Source organism: Carcharodon carcharias, chromosome 14, assembly GCF_017639515.1.
Source record: "Carcharodon carcharias isolate sCarCar2 chromosome 14, sCarCar2.pri, whole genome shotgun sequence".
Taxonomy (NCBI): Eukaryota; Metazoa; Chordata; class Chondrichthyes; order Lamniformes; family Lamnidae; genus Carcharodon; species Carcharodon carcharias.
The window spans coordinates 137,185,634-137,202,540 of record NC_054480.1 but is presented as its reverse complement, the minus strand read 5'-3'; the positions used below and the strand labels follow the sequence as shown (position 1 = coordinate 137,202,540).

At 42.6% G+C, this 16,907-nt stretch overlaps 1 protein-coding gene across 4 annotated transcripts in view; it reads left to right on the top strand.

The window, feature by feature from the left end:
- The window catches only part of LOC121287469 (transducin-like enhancer protein 1), a 163,492-nt gene that overhangs the window by 9,923 nt on the left and 136,662 nt on the right, over window positions 1–16,907 (top strand). For all 4 annotated transcript variants that reach the window (XM_041205380.1, XM_041205383.1, XM_041205386.1 and 1 more), the window contains one exon: window positions 9,768–9,831. In XM_041205380.1, the coding sequence (XP_041061314.1) occupies window positions 9,768–9,831 (64 nt within the window). The remainder of the gene's footprint in view (window positions 1–9,767; window positions 9,832–16,907) is intronic.

Below are 16,907 nucleotides of genomic sequence, written 5' to 3'. Positions count from 1 at the left end.
AACCAGTGACGTCAGCAGATCAGAGAATCATTAGCATATAATTAGTGCAGCTCTAGGAAGGCGTATTATAATTTAATGGCTTGATGTGCATTAATTTGCCATGCTGTAAACATTTTGTACATCACACTCAATTAAAGCTCTTCCATTTAGCGTCAACTGGAAGGCTAGTATGTCAACAATTTAAAATATTACACTAGAGGTCTGGGATTTGAAACAGCCCGTGTAATGACAGAGGACACGGGAGCAGCAACTGGTCCAGAACTGCTGCTGTTTCCTCTTTCCTTCCTCACCACCAGCCCCCCCTTAACTCTGTGCACTTATCAGTAAATAAAAGCAGAAAATATTGTAAATGCACAACAGGTCGGTCAGTATCTGTAAATGGAAAACACCAGTTAATGCATTTCATAGGGGTGGGAGGGGCAGGTGGTGCAGGGAGGTCAATACCTCCACGTCAGTTGCAGGTCCATTTCCTAATTGATTTTCTCTGTCTCTCTCTCTCTCTCTCTCTCCTAGAGCTAGCAGTGAGACCATACAGTAAATGTACACTACATTAACATTCAGAAGCTTCAAATTAGAGAAACTTAAATGACGGGTGGAGTGTCTTTGTATTGTTGTATATTTGTTCTGTTGGGAATGATCAAAATTGGGGGGTGTGAAGAGAAGGTGATGCGGCTGATGACGGTTCTCACTATTGTGGGGCTGTTTGAATGATCCTTCGCTGTACCCAAAACTGCCCGAGTATATTGCAATAAAATAAAAGCAAAATGGTGCGGATGCCGGAAACCTGAAATAAAGACGGAAAATGCTGGAAAAATTCAGGTCTGGCGGCACCTGCGGAGAGAGAGACGGAGTTAACGTTTCGATTCTGCATGGTCCTTCTTTAGAGCTAACGGGGATTGGAAAGGTGTCAACGGGTTTGAGGTTCCACTTTGAAAGGCCATCGGGTTTTGGGAATCAAACAGACAGTAAGTGCTGGATATACCCAGCAGGCCTGGCAGCATCTGTAGAGAGAGAGGAAAAAAAAACCTTTGAGTCGAACGTGGCTCCTCTTCAGAACTGGAGAGGGAGAAACAGAGTTAACATTTTGAGTCGGTCTGCAGTTCTGGAGATGACCAATTTTTTTTTTAATTGTGCCTCTCTCTAAATAGCCTGATTCTATTTTCCTGTCTTGTCCAACTTAAAGAAATTAAAATCAATAGCGTGGGTATTCTTTAACATTGGAAGGTTCATTATATGCCAGGAGACTTTGAGCTTTTAAAAAAAAAATTCAATTTGTGCAGCTGACCATGCCCTTTTACTTCGTGTTTAGCAAAATGAGAGGCTAGACAGCAAAGCCATTTGATTTTCCAACAGGAACAGTTGTTTGTGTTTGGCAGAGGAAGAATTGTGAATAAAAGCAACATGTTGTAGATATCTTCACAGATGTTGCCAGCATCTGCTCCATGAAGGAACGCTTATATGGAAGGATCTACCTTAACTCGAGCCGGCAGAGTAGCCGCTGTTTGGAAAAGAGTGAAAAGCAAACATAAAGCAGATGCTGGGAGCTTTACTTTTTTTAAAAAAAATGAAGGGTGATAAATATTTACCTTTATCCCATAGATACTGGAGCATTCAAAATGCAGTGGACACTGTCGTGGTAGAGTTGGAGACCTATGGTAGATTCTGGATGACCCAATGTCATCCTCTTGGTTGTTTTTTTATTTGTTCATGGGATGTGAGAGTTGCTATCTTAATTTCGCCAGGTTCAGAGGGCATTTTCTTTAAAGAGTCAACCACGTTGCTGTGGATCTGGAGTCACACGTAGGCCAGACCACGTAAGGACAGCAGATTTCCTTCCCCTAAAGGGAGTAAACCAGATTGGTTTTTACAACAATGGTTTCATGGTCATCATTAGACTTTTAGTCCCAGGTTTTTTTTTTATTGAATTCGAATTCCACCATCTGCCGTGGTGGGATTCGAACCCAGGTCCCCAGAGCATTACCCTGGGTCTCTGGATTACCAGTCCAGTGATAATACCACTATGCCACTGCCACCCTTCATTCTTATATAATATGAAGCTGACGGATTCAAAATAACGGTCTAACAATTCCCCATCAAGCACATACGTTGGGCTGGACTTTCAGCCCAGAGATGGGTAGCGGGAGTTGAGCAGGCTGAACCTGGAAATTTCCCACCTCAGGAGAACAGGACTTTTTTTGTGGGCATGGGATGTTGTGGGGTGGGGGAGCGATGGTGGCAGGCCCATGTGCATGATCAGGTTGGGCCTGTTTCCCACCCCCAAAAAGAATTCGGAGGCAGCCGTGCTTTCTGCCAGGTGGGCTGTTTAAAAGGCCTGCCCCAGTGCTGTGGGACTTCTTCCCAGCTGTAATAAAAGCAATAAAACAGAAAACAGCTCTCTAGCCCTCACCCCTCCACACCTCCTTGGCCCCCTCCATGCCAAGCTATGCCCTTCTACCCCTTGCAAACCTATGGCACTTCCATGCCCATTCACCCGGTACACACTCTACAGAACCAATGAATCCTACATTAGCAATGCTGTGTGAAAATGCTTTTAAAAAAAGTCATTAATTCATAACTTCTGCAACAAAAAAGCTCCTTTCACTACAGCCCAATAAAAGTGCAATCATCCAGACCTTTAAAGTATCTTTAGCAGAAACTACAAGCACTAGACACCTCTTTATCTTGCATAGATAAATGTTGAGCAATTGAGAATTAGATCCAAGAGAAAAAGCTGTCAATCAAACAATGTTTTCCCTTGGGCAGAGTTATTTTCACAGACTATTGGATGTCTGAGCTCTCACCTGACTTACAGGGCTGTAGTAAAAGCAGTTTTTAAAAAAAAGTTGTGAATTAATGACTGTCATGTGTGAAAAAGCTTTAAAAAAACATTGTTACTATAGTATTCATTGGTTCTATACGGAAAGTGCACGGGTTGAAAGGATATGAAAGTGCTATAGGTTGGCATGGGCATGAAGGCCCCTGTGTGAGTAAATGGGCATAGCTTGACATGGAGGGGAGGAGGGGCAATGGGTGCTAGGTGGAGAAGCATAAGATCCATGGGGGTATAAGGAGCCATCGAGTGGCTAGAGGGACATGGTTTGGTATGGGGGCATGGGTAAGGCCTTTTGAACTTGTCCTTCAAAAGGTCCCCTCATCCAGACTATGGTTCTTGATGCCTTGAAAAGCTCGCCCAACTCCACAAAAATTGTTGTGGGTTAGGAGATGCCTATCCCCACAATAGAGCTGGCTAGGTAGGGAGTGCAAGATGTGGGCTCAGGATCTGTATCAACCCATACCCTTATTCCGCTTTGAGGAAAATTGGGGGTGCCGGGAATGGGGCTTTGAATTGGGTCTTGGCCACCATTTTTAAAGGTCCGGGGAGTCTCCCGGATTCTGAAAATCCAGCCCGTTATCTTCCAATTTTGTCCACTTGACCTCCTAGGGACCCTGCATCTATGACAACTTCCAGGCCTCTGCCAATATTGTCTTTGAACTAGTTGGGGCATTGTAAGTTTTTGTTTAGCCAGGCTCCTTTCCCCATGCAGAGCCTCGCTTAGCTGGGAGTTTGGTTTGCAGAATACACTCTGTCACTTTGTAACCCTCATCTCCAACCTATATTTTGGTCTAGAAGCACTCTCTGGGAGTGGGCTAGACAGAGCCTTCAGAATTTACCATGATGTTCGAGTGATCCATCTCTTTCTTAGCCCTGGCAAAATGATATCTACCTCCATTTGGTGCTTCTCCACAGCAATACTGGTGTGGTTACAAACTCTTAAGGACTAAGGGACGGGTTCAGTATGAGGGTAGTGAATTTGATTCCTGATCTGTGCTGAGTTTTCTTATCTCAGTTGGGTTGGGGTGGGTGTGGGGCGGGGAGTGCGGGTGCAGACATTGCAGGTGCTATGACTGCTCTAAACATACTCAGGCTAAAGAGGGGAGAAGCCAACCTACATTTCTCCATTAACATCTGCTGGAAAGTGGATGCATGCAGAACATCTGGCAAGAATGTGATTAGCTTGACAACGCTCAATATTTATGCCTGAATGTAGCATATGCTTTCTTTGAGAGAAGTAGTGCTGACAAAGTAGCTGTAGGCCACAAAGGTTGGGGAGGAGAGAGAAATGGACAATATGTTGTTTGATTTTCCTTTAACTTTTGGGGGGTAAGTTGTGGCTAGACTGACCTTCACTCGTGATCAACTCCACGTGGGATTTCCCCGAGCTTCCTGTCCTTTTTCCTATCATCATTTGACTTAGAATGTCTTATCTATTCCACCACAAGACCTCCTCCCAAGCCCTCCATTCATCTCTCTCCATTTCCTCCTTCCCCTCAGCAAAAGCAGTATAACTTTGCACATCATAAGCTGTAAATGCTGAATGTGACTGGTAGAACATTGGATTGATTGATAAGTTGGTTGACTCCAATTGGCAATAGGATAACATATATCCAGCAGATATTGAAAATTCGCTGCAGTGTCCAAATTGTGTGCAACTGTTCCCGTTGTTTCTTTTTTCATCCCACTGGACTATTTTTCACTTTATTTTTCCCTCCCCCCCCCCACCCCCGATTCTTGTGGGCTACCAATTCACGCCATATACCATTTACCCATTATTCCTGTGCTTGCTGAGCTACGCTGGCTCCCATTTAAGCAACACATCAAAATTCTCATCCTTGTTTCCAAATCCTTCCATGGCCTCGCTTCTCCCTGCACCTGTATTCTCCGATATCTCCACAACCCTGCGAGATATCTGTGCTGCTTTAATTCTGGCCTCTTGAGCATCTCCAATTTTAACCATCGCACCATTATAATGACTCGTGAAGCACCTTGGGATGTTTTATTCCATGAATGGTGCCACTTAAAGTTGTTGTTACAACAATTTCTTGGTAGTGGCATTGCCACTCTCAAATGCCTTTTCTTCTGTGGATGTTGGCAGTGTTGTTTGTTTGGCTGTTCCTTATTGTCTCCTGATATTCTGCGTATATCCAATTTTCAGCAAGATATGCTGGGTAATAAGGAAGTCCCAGTGTCTATATTTATGTTGTCTAGTTGTTGCACAATCTGTTACTCCTTGCCTGCAAGTTGCCTTTTCTGCCATCAGCAAAATCCTATGCCAAAATCAGACCTGGTCCTACATTAAGCATTGGCGTGAGGAATGCATCTCTGTATTTGACATCTTTATTCTTATCCTTATTACTCTTGGAGTTAGAACTTTCACAAATTCACTTTTCTATCGGTTACTGTTTTCATCAGTGGTACCAGATGATGAGAATCTGTGGAGTCAGACACTGGGTTAAGCAATGCCCTTTCACCTCTGGGGTACTGGGTTCAAATTCAACCCAGACCAGCCAGACGAAAGTCCCTCTGTAGTGTGAAATGACCTTAGGCAGTCTCAATCCATAGGCTCACAGTACTGAACTGCCAAGAGTTTGGCAGTAAATTCATAAGTTCAGTCAGAAAAGCCACAAGATGGCTTTTCAAAGACACAGACAGATAGAAGAGAGTGCTTTTCTGAGGAGCATATCTTTGGGGCTGAGAAGAAGGCTTTTCTCACGGACTCATCATGCTAATAAAAATTATAGAGCCCCAGCTTTCATGTTTGAAGTAGGTTTCTGTTAGATTAGGTGCTATACCATGATCTGGGATCACTAGTTGCCTGAAATGAAACGTTCCATTTCCTAACATTGACAACCTCTTGCCTTGATGAGCAATTTCAAAAAAAATAAAAGATTCTCAGCGCTTGCTATTTTGCCAGAATTAGATGCTGCCCTCAAATTCCCATGACAGATGAAAATGAAACCAATTCCTTCCATCTTTTTAAATAAGAGAATGTACCCATGGGATTTTATGGTTGATCATGATTTGCTAGCTTCACTAGCTTTCTAATAATCTGAAAGTAGAATATGCCAGTTTTATCACAAAGCGCCTTCGATTTTGTTTCTGGGGGAAAAATTGGCTGCAGAGCAATTTTCAAGGGATGCTGGCCAAGCATTGACTCGATGGATGCAGCACATACTGAAACATCTAATCTACTAGAAACTTGCTTCAAACATTTGAAGCCTGTGCTCAATAAATTAAAGGGCCTTATCATCCTTGTGAAATGACACACACACACACACACACACACACACACACACACGTTATGTTTCCGGCTATAAAACAAAAATAATTGTTAAAATATTTCAATCTGCTGGTCCCAGCATTTTTCCCCATAATATCTTTTGTGTGCCCATCATTCCTCCCAGGTTTTCTCTTGATAGCTCACTTTGCTGTGTACCTTGGGTCATATATAAAATATTTAAATTCCCTGTGGGCAATGTAGCTTTCCAAACTGTTGGGCCTTCCAAAAGTCAAACAAGACAAATCAGCAGCACGGAAAGCTTAGTACATAAAACAGTGTCGCAATAAACAGGGAATGCGTCACCAGGCCCAGATGTTCCGAGTTACAGGCAGCTTTTGATCCGTGTCCTGCAGTTTAAATATTGCCACTCAACAGCAGCCCCTCCGCATTTTTCCATCTTGTGGATGAAACATTTAACCGTGATCAGGTTGACATGAAAGATCCCATGCAACTATTTGGAAGAAGAGTGGGTAAGTTTTCCCCAGTACCCTGGCCAATATTTATCCCGCAATCAACACCACTAAGACAGATTATCCGGCCATTATCACATTGCTGTGTATGGGATCTTGCTCTGTGCAAATTGGCTGCCAATTTCCCCTCACTGTGACTATACTTCTAAAGTACTTCCTTGGCTGTATAGCATGTTGAGATATCCTGAAGTCATGAGAGATGCAACGTAAATGCAAATCTTTTCTTTCCTCTCGCACTCCAAATGTGGTCAGTTCTGTTTGGTAGAATTGCTTTATGAGCATTTCCTTGTGGCTATTATTCAAATACTGTATAAGTCTGGGATGTTCACAATCTATATCAAAGATTTGGATTGGGGGGGGAACCAAATGTAATATTTCCAAGTTTGCTGATTACACAAAACTAGGTGGAAGTGTGAGTCATGAGGAGGATGCAAAGAGGCTTCAAGGGGATTTAGAGTGGCTAAGCAAGTGTGCAAGAACATGGCAGATGGAATATAATGTGGAAAAATGTGAAGTTATCCACTTTGATAGGAAAAAGAGGAATACAAAGTATTTCTTAAATGGTGAGCGATTGGGAAGTGTTGATGCCCAGGGAACCTGGGTGTCCTTGTTCATGAGTCACTGAAAACTAGCATGCAGGTGCAGCAAGCAATTGGGAAGGCAAGTGGTATGTTGGCCTTCATCACAAGGGGATTTGAGTATAGGAGTAAAGATGTCTTGCTGCAATTGTGCTTAGCCTTGGTGAGACTGCACCTGGAGTATTATGTACAGTTTTGGTGCCCTTGCCTAAGGAAGGATATATTTTCCATAAAGGGAGTGCAATGAAGAAACGCCAGGCTGATTCCTGGAATGGTAGGATTGTCCCATGAGGACAGATTAAGGAGATTGGGCTTGAATTCTCCAGAGTTTAGAAGAATGAGAAGCGATTTCATTGATATATTCATACAAAATTCTTACTGGGCTCGGCAAGGTGGGTGCAAGAAGGCAGAGTCTAGAACTAGGGAACACAGTCTCAGAATAAGGGGTAGGCTACTTAGGACTGAGATGAGGAGCAATTTCTTCAGTCAGAGGGTGGTGTACCTTTCAAATCCTCTACTCCAGAGGGCTGTGGAGGCTCAGTCATTGAGTAGATTTAAGACAAGAGTTCGATAGATTTCTATAATAAAAGCAAAATACTGCGGATTCTGGAGATCTGAAATAAAAACAAAGTGCTAGAAAATTTCAGCAGGTCTGGGAGCATTTGTAGAGGAAAAAAAAAGAGTTAATGTTTCAAGTCCAGTGTGACTCTTCTTCAAAACGATGGATTTCTAGTTAGTAAAACCATGAAGGGGTGTGAGGGCAGTGCAGGCAAATGCTGTTGAGGTTGAAGAGCAAACATAATGTAATTGAATGGTGGAGCAGGCTCAAGGGGCCGAATGGCCTACTTCTGTTATTTCCTATGTTCCTAATGAGGCTTGTTGGGCTATCTGGTAGAAGTGTCAGTTCCAGCCATTGTTCTATCGACATGCACGTACCTCCAGCAAGTGGATATTGGTTGGATGTGAGAACCTTAGTTTCCTTTTTTTTTGTCTGTCTCCCTCCCCCTACCCCACGTACACAAACCATCTGGAGACAGAGACCAATTCCTACTCTCCTGGATCTGTTAAATTCTGCTCATTTTGATTTTGGCTGCTATGTGCTTGAAATTACCCTGACTGAAGGAAGCACCACTTCATATCTTTTAAAGCATCTGAAATATGCCTCTCTCTTTCTGGTCGTTTTTAATCTCGCCCCTTTTATATTTCTTTTGACGGCTCTGCTGTTATCTAGACTGAGTGTAATTTAGCACAGACTAGGGATTAAACCTAGTTGTCCTCTGGTTTAAATTGATGAAGCCTTCGCTGAATGGCGTAATTACCTGTGGGAGAAGGAACGAGATGTATAACTATGATGTCCTTTAAATAATCCGTACTGATTTTACTTTTAAAATCAAACTCGGATATCAAAGATTCCATTTTAATAAGCTGTTTCCTGCAGTGCATCTATTCCACCTGCTGCTGCCTTTTTCTATTGAACTGCCTAAGCTTAATAGCTTTCAATGAAGCCTCATTAACCTTTTAGCCCTGAAAGCTGGGGCGAGGAGGGGAGGGAGAGAACCAAGTGGCATCAATTGAAGTGACTGCCGTTAAAAATACTCTGATGGAGACAGAGGTCTAACGAGCGAAATCTGTCACCCTTTGTACTTTAATTCTAGTAATGTCTCGAGTACCTTGCTACTGAAAGCTATTGTGAGCTTCACCATCAAATTTCCTCATGCATCATGTTGCTTAATGCAAACTAATATGGACGTTCTCATTAATAGTGATAAATTTGGGTGAAAGGTATCCAAGTCAGTACAATAGAATAGGAAAGGAAAAGCAGCCGAATCCTGAAGTAATGGTTGTACGACAGCAGGCTTGTGTTTCTGTCATTGAATCTCATAGTCTTTCAACACGGGAAAAGGCCATTCATCCCATTATGCCTTTACAGGCTCTTTCGAAAGAGTTATTCAGTTAGTCCCACTCCCCTGCTCTTTCGTTGTACTTCTATAATTTTCTTCCCTTTTACAAATATATATCTAATTTCCTTTTGAAAGTTATTATTGAATCTGCTTTCAGCACCCTTTCAGGTAGTACTTTGCAGGTCAAAACTTGCTACATATTTTTTTTTAAAATTCTCTTCATCTTCTTCCTATGGGTGTTTTTTTTTCCCAATTACCTTAAATTTATTCCCCCCACCCCCCATGCTCCCCCCCTCCAGGTTGTTGAAAGCATGAAGGTATCACTGAGGGAGTTGATGATTTTCACAAGTTGAATCTGGGGAGGAATGAGTTAGAGTAGAAAATAGTAGGATTTGTCATAATTTCAACTGAGTAATGTGGGGCAATGAAAGTGCTTGAGATTGCATATTGGGTGGGACCTTGAGTGAATTGAGTAGGAAGTTGAAGAGCGACTACTGTGTTAGGGGTTGAAATTAGAGCCTCAAGAGAGGGTAAGGAAAGATTTGTCCTTGTCCTCTGTCCAAGAGTATGAAGGAAATATAATTTCGAGGTGGTAGAGTTGAAAGTGTCTTGCTTTCCCTGTGGGAGGTTGAAAATGGGATTAGGGAGCCGTGGAAGCTATTTCAAAATGTGTTCTGACATTTTTTCCTTGTTTGCAAGCCTTAAGATGGAATGTGAAAAACTGGCCAGCGAGAAGACAGAGATGCAGCGACATTATGTGATGGTGAGTACAAGATCTTCAATAAGAGTTGTACAATGCAGCACTGTCTTGACCTTCAATTCATCATTTTGTCTAAGAGTTGAAAATTAATAAATAAGAGCGAGTAATGTCTTGATTGCTCTTCTAATTAAATACAGTAACGAGGTTACTGGTACAATGGGCTTGTAACAGATCTAGATGTAAGACTTCCTGTTTGTCGTGTTTATTTCTAGTCATGTGATATTGCTAATGTAATATGTAAAATGTAGTGGTAGTACCTGCATCTATCATTTTTAATAGCCATCAACCCCTGCTATTCAGCCCTCTGACCACTGCTGACACTATCGTATCAGATGCTTGTGTTGATCAGCATTTTTGCTTTTTTCCTTTATTATTTCCTTAGATTAGCCATATACAAGCCAACATAGAAAACTGACATGCTGAACAATGGCTACTAACAGTAGCACATCAAAAAAAAACCTCTGACAGTGAAAATGAAGAGTTAGACTGGAAGTGCTGTGGGACACAGACTTACCATAATCTAAATTGTGGATGTAGTAAATACAGATATCACTTTTATTGGAGAAAAAATTCTAAAGTACAGAAAAGGACTGTTTGCAGGAGTAGTGGAATTAGAAATTACTGAAAATTGAATTGTGCACTGAAGACACAAGATTTATTTTCACATTTGATCTTGGGGCCATTCCCAAGACTTTGCTGCTTTATTTGGTGTACTTTTCTGATATTTTTGAGCCTATGCTGCTGCATGTAACTTATTCCACTCACCCATCACTCATGTCCTTGCTAATCAACATTGCCTCCCTCTCCCCCAGTGTAAAATTCTCATCTGATATTTGAATCCCTTCCGGTCTCTTAGCTCCCTACTCTTATAACTTCGCCCAGAGATTTCTTCAACTTGGGCCTGTTGTACATTCAACCCTCCCTTTTGCCTCTAGAATTGACAACCATGGCTTCAACTGCATAGGCCCAGTGCTCTGGAATTACCTCCTTGAAAGCTTCAATCTCCTTTTATGTCCATCTTAAAAACAACCTTTTTTTGACCAAGCTTTTGATTTGTGCCTTCAAGATGGTGTTTTTTTTCACATTATAAACTTGAAAAATGCAAGGGATTACTGTATGCAGTTTTGACATTTAAACCAAAATTAAAGTCTCTTGGAAGCATTGTAGGTATTTTAAACATTAAAATGAATTGAATAGCCAGGTCTTCAGTACAACTGTACAGAATACAGGAAATCTAACCCCAGCCATATCATATGGACACATGTGTACAAAAGCCAAGCTGCTGTATACTAACAAATAACTCACAGGGCAGAATTTTGCCCTTGATGGGCAGGTGGGCCTGACTTGGCTTGGCGGCGGGCAGGCAGCCAATCGCTGCAGCCGAAGCGGACCCCGCCACCATTTTGAGTGGGGGGATCAATTAAGGCCCACCCAGCCTGACGGGAAGCGCTATGTGCTTCCTGTGCGGGGGGGGGGGAGGGGTAGGGATTCCCCATCTGTCAAAGTGCGCTCTTCCGCGCATGCGCACATCTCCGAGACTAAGCGCTGTCTCAGGGAAATCGGTGAAAGCTTTATAAACATCAAAAATAGAAAAATAAAAAAATTATTACAATGTCCCCCTCGTGGCAATGTCACACGAGATGGGACATGTTAATAAATATGACTAAACCTTTATTAAACTTTTTAAAAACAGACATGAAACCTCATCCCGCCGATGGATGAGGTTTCATGTTTTCTCTATTTGCCACTGGGCAGGTCCTTTATTTGGGTTAATTATCCTGTCCAAGGCCTCAATTGGCCATTGACAGGTCAGCGGGCGGGTGGACAGCTGATTTCGCTGTCCGCCCGCCTTCCTGAATGTTTAAATGGGCCGGGATGACATTGGCAGTTTCCCCCCGACCTCATCCCACATCATTTTCACGTTGACGAGCGAGCCCCGCCCCCAACTCACCGACGGAAAAATTCTGGCCATTGTCTCTGAACCTGACTCCAATAGCAATCCAGGAGCAGGCATGGGATTATGTCAGTTGCAGGTACCCGTATTATGATTTGACTAATTTAAATAAATAATTTTGCAGGCCCAAAAACACCTCTGAATATAAGCCTTGTGGCATGTAAAAATAAAGAATTAGACTCAGTGATGTGGGATAGGGGTGTGTGATAAACTAAGCTGTCGGTTTGCCCAACAAATAAGGACAAGCCAATGTCATTGGAGCAAATAGGGGGAGACGGTGGTGTATTGGTAATGTCACTAGACTTGTAATCCAGAGGCCAAGGCTCTGGGGATATGGGTTCCAACCCTACCATAACAGCCGTTGAAATTTAAATTCAACTAATAAATCTGGAATTATAAAGCCAGCCTCAATAATGGTGACCATGACAACTATCATTGACAGTTGTAAAAAACATCTGGGTTCACTGTAGGGAAGGAACTCTGCCATCCTCACCTGGTCTGGCCTACATGTGACTCCAGACCCACAGCAATGTGGCTGATTTTTAACTGCCCTCTCAAATGGCCTAGCAGCTCAAGGGCAATTACTGATGGGGGCAACAAATGCTGGCCTTGCCAGCAATGCCCACATCCCATGAAAGCATATAAACAAATCTGTTGTGATGACAGGTCACTCTTTTCCTTCTGCCTTTTCTCCTTTCAGATGTTAATTAACCTGTGGTGCATTTCAAACCACTTTCAGTTTGTGAGGCAAGAAATGACTGTTGCTGATTATAAAAGGTGAATGTTGAACAAGCTTGTATGACATCCCTCTGTTCGCTATTTTTAACAGAGAAGTTAACCTAATTAAAATAGCCGGTTAATGCAATGTCCCGCCACTCCCCTCCCCACCAGTTTAATTAGCGGGATGAGTAAAGTGCTCCATACATTAATCTATTATTAACAAACAGCAGAAATGCACTTGCCAGCAACAGGGGTAATTTTTTAAAAGTCATTTGTGGGATGTGAGCATCAATGGCCTGGCCAGCAGTTATTTTTTGTCCTGAATTGCTCTTGAGAAGGTGATGGTGAGCTGCCTTTCTGAAGTACTACAGTTCATGTGGTGTAGGTACACCCACAGTGCTGTTAAGGAGGGAGTTCCAGGATTTTGACCCAGTGACAGTGAAGGACCGGCGATATATTTCCAAGTCAGGATGGTGTGTCGCTTGGAGGGGAACTTCCAGGTGGTGAAGTTCCCATGTGGCTGCTGCTTTTGCCCTTCTAGATGATAGCGGTTGTGGGTTTGGAAGGTGCTGTCTAGGGAGGCTTGATGAGTTTCTGCAGTGCATCTTGTAGATGGTACACACTGCTGCCACTGTGCATTGGAGGGAGTGAATGTTTGTGGATGGGCGCTAATCAAGCGGGCTGCTTCATCCTGGATGGTGTCAAGCTTCAAGAGTTGTTGGAGCTGCACTCATCCAGACAAGTGAAGAGTCACACTCCTGACTTGTGTTTGTGGATGGCGGACAGACTTTGGGAAGTTAGGTGAGTTACTTGCCACAGGGTTCCTAGCCTCTGACCTGCTCTTGTAGCCACAGTGTTTATATGGCTAGCAGGTTAATTAATGAGTAGCTTATTGTCTTCTGCCATCATGCCTCACTCTGAGATCCTTGCTTTTGCTCTTCCTCTTCTGTTATTATACAGAACAGGGGTATATCAATTGGCAGGACCATTCTTTGGAGCGGAGTGCGGAAGTGGTGATATGAAAAGTATCGTCTATAACGATAATGACTCTTTTTGTTAAACATGGTGCAGTGAAATAGCAATCAGACTCCAGAAGTCTCCATTACACTGTCTTCAACTGTCTTCTGGCTGAGCCTGACTGAGCTACTTTTTATGGGGTGTAAATCTACATTCTTGCATTAATAGACTAACTGTAAAAAAACTAGCATGAGCTAATATTTCATGTTGGGATAGAACTCTCTTAGTTACTGTGCAACAGTTGCAACATTCTTTAAGCTCCAGTGTCTTAGCTTCAAATTCGCCAAAATCGCGAGCATGAATCTTATCTCCTTTTAGCTTAAAGGAAAAAGGGAAGTTTGCATGGGATGGATTTAGTGACTCGCACCATTGGACTCTTTAAACTATAGCCCACAAGCACCATATGAACCTCGGCAGTTCAGGCTTCAACCCAGGCAACTCTGTTTTATTTCAGTGTTGTATTTCTTACTTGCACGTTAGCCCTGTTTGAATTCTACGGGCCAGAATGTTTTGAAAAGACTGCTCTTAATGCTGTTGCTTCATTGGTTGCCAAGTTCTAAATTGGAGCATCTACATCTGTTGGTATTGGCAGGTTGAATTACATGCAAATTTAATGGGTACATTCTTTTTAAACTTTTCATATGTGGTTTGGGAGTCTCCATGGTGTGCAGCAAATTGGCAGATGAAGACAAAATGTTTGGATTATTCTGGCCTAATTGCTCATAATGTCTATTTAATTGGACCCTGTCTTTGGAAGGACTACGGTTTGGTTGTTGTCAGGTATTGAGCCATGTGTTTATATAAGGGGCAGGGGTTGAGTACATTATTTGGGCCCTACTCCAAAATATCATCTTCACCACTTTTTGACCAGTGATTACTGGATGTAGAAGTGGAAAACCTTGTCTTCACCTTTTAACTTTCCTTCCGTTTTGAATGAACAATTTGACCAAAAAGTTCCTTGTGAAAAGCCTCCACAGGATAATGAGTGATTTGTGGGAAGTCTAATATGTTGACCATCTCATGCTTAAATCATAGCGATTGGCTGAGGCTTTGGATGCCAGTTTGTTTCCTGGGGTTGAGGTATCGAATGATTAAACCTGAGATCCAAAGAGTTTAAATTGGGTGTAAACTTGTGGCCATCTTGGTTGAAATTCATCACAATTTAAACTGATTCATGACTATTCTTTTGTGCTATGGCTGCAATGTTTAAAAATCAGGTCTTGATAGTGGGAGAAAAGTTGTCCAAGAATTACTCATATTTATGGAGCACTAAATATAATATGTGAATGGAGGACCATGTCTCCTTTCACCCAATGGGATATAAATTGTTCATAAGAAGAAAGAAAACCCAACAGGCCGTGATTCATTAAAACGCAAGGCGATAGAACCAGAAGAAAATAATTTCATCATGCTCTCTTATACTGGACTCTGCAAAGTGATTTACTTTATTTGTTCAGTGGACATGGGTAGGGTGCCCAAGAAGCTACTGGTAGGCCATCACCTTGAACTACTGCCGTTCTCCAATGATGTACTCCTATGCTGGCATCGGAATTCCTGGATTTTACTCATGTGGCAATAAGTCAGGATGGTTTGTGACTTGGCAGAGAATGTACTGTTGATGGTGTTCCCAAGATATTGCTGCTCTTATCTGCTTTGTTAGTAGAGGTCACAGAGTTGGGGGAGCAGTTGAAGTAAACTTGGTTCGAACATTCATAGATGCAAAAAGTAAGGGTATAAATCCAAGCCTCAAGTTCCGATCTAGAAATTAGAATACGCCAGTGCAAAAATAAAATCCTCCAAAGGGCTGTCTTGCACCTCAGTTTGGTGAGGTATCGCTTCAGCCAAAAGTGTTTAGACTATCTGTTAGATTACCATTGAAGTTCTGAACTTTTAAGCAACAAGATGAATATGTCCCAGTGCTGTCTACTAACATAATGTTAGTAACTGGTGTAAGTGAGGAACTGTAAACCTGGAAGAAAAGATACTGGAAACACTTGGCAGGTTAGGCAGAACCTGCAGAGAATGGACAAGTTGGCATTTCAGGTGTTGGACCAGCTGGAACTTTGACGGGTGGATTCACACTTGAAATGTCAGCTTATCTGTTCCGTCCACAGAGGCTGTCTGACTTGTTGAGTGTTTCCACTTTGCTGATGGGAAGCTCCACACGTGTTGCAGCCTGCTGCATGCACAGGATCAATGCGCCGCAGAAGACAGCTGATTGTAGAACTGCAGCCAGGAAAATGGATACCCGAGACCGAGGAAACTGCTGGTCAGCAGGTGCCCGCGCATCCTGGCCCAAACCCTGCCTTTTTACCTGGAGTCTCTCTGAACGGGAGGGGGCAAGCGTTGGGAGAGCTGGAATTAATGTCCAGGAAGAGACACATGACAGAGAGTGTGATGGATAAAGTTGGCCTTGAAACAAGGCAGCAGTGTCACTTGAATGGTTGCTTTTACCTCCTGGTTTGAATGAATCCCAAGTTTCTTTTTCCTGTTTTTTATTTGTAGAATTTTGCATCCTGAATTTTTTTAGACCAATTATTTTCCTGTAGGGCATGGAGGGGTGGGTGGGGGGGGCTGGTGGTGGTGGTGGTGGTGCGGGGGATAGGTGGTAAAAAGTTTGTTGTGAAGTTTCAGCTATTTTTAGAAGATTGAGAGGGAGATATGGTAATTTTCTTAAGCATACTGCTGTTTGCTTTGGATCAAGTAAAGCATGACTGAAAGATGTGGCAGTAACAATCTCTTGTGGTGTTTTTGGCAGATACTCTTAAGGGTTTCAGAAAAGCTGGGATAAGTAGCCTCCCAGCTGATAATGATTGACGCACAAATAAAAGTTAGCTAAGTATTTGTTAAAGGAGGGGGGTCACGATTCGAGAGCTTAGATGGCTTTAAAAGGCAAGTATTCTCCTTTTATAGGATGTTGACGCTTGGCATCCCGCCAGACTTGTAAACAGAGGTGTGCAATGACGCATCAAAGTACAGCATGTTGTACTTTTATTAAAACCTGATTTTGAAAGTTCCAACAGTGCCAAAAAAATAAATTGCAGAAGTTTGCGCTGGAGCAGTTTTATAGCTGATTTGCCATTTTCTCCAGTGACCAATTTAGAAATTTCATAGGCTGTTGTAGCAAATATGCTAATTCCCTGGAAACTCCCTAGAAACAAGGACTGAATCCCTTATAAGATAACTTGCCATGCAATGCGGCTTAGAAAGGAAACTGTTCAAATTACTTCATGGCCTCATCCCTTCTTTTACCTCTGTAACTTTCTACAGCCTTACAATCCTCTGCGAGCTCTGCTTTTCTCTGAACCTGGCGTCTTGTGCAGAGCCACATATTCTTTTGCCCTGTGTTGTCAGCTGTGCCTTCAGCCATCTAGGCCTTGAGCTCTGG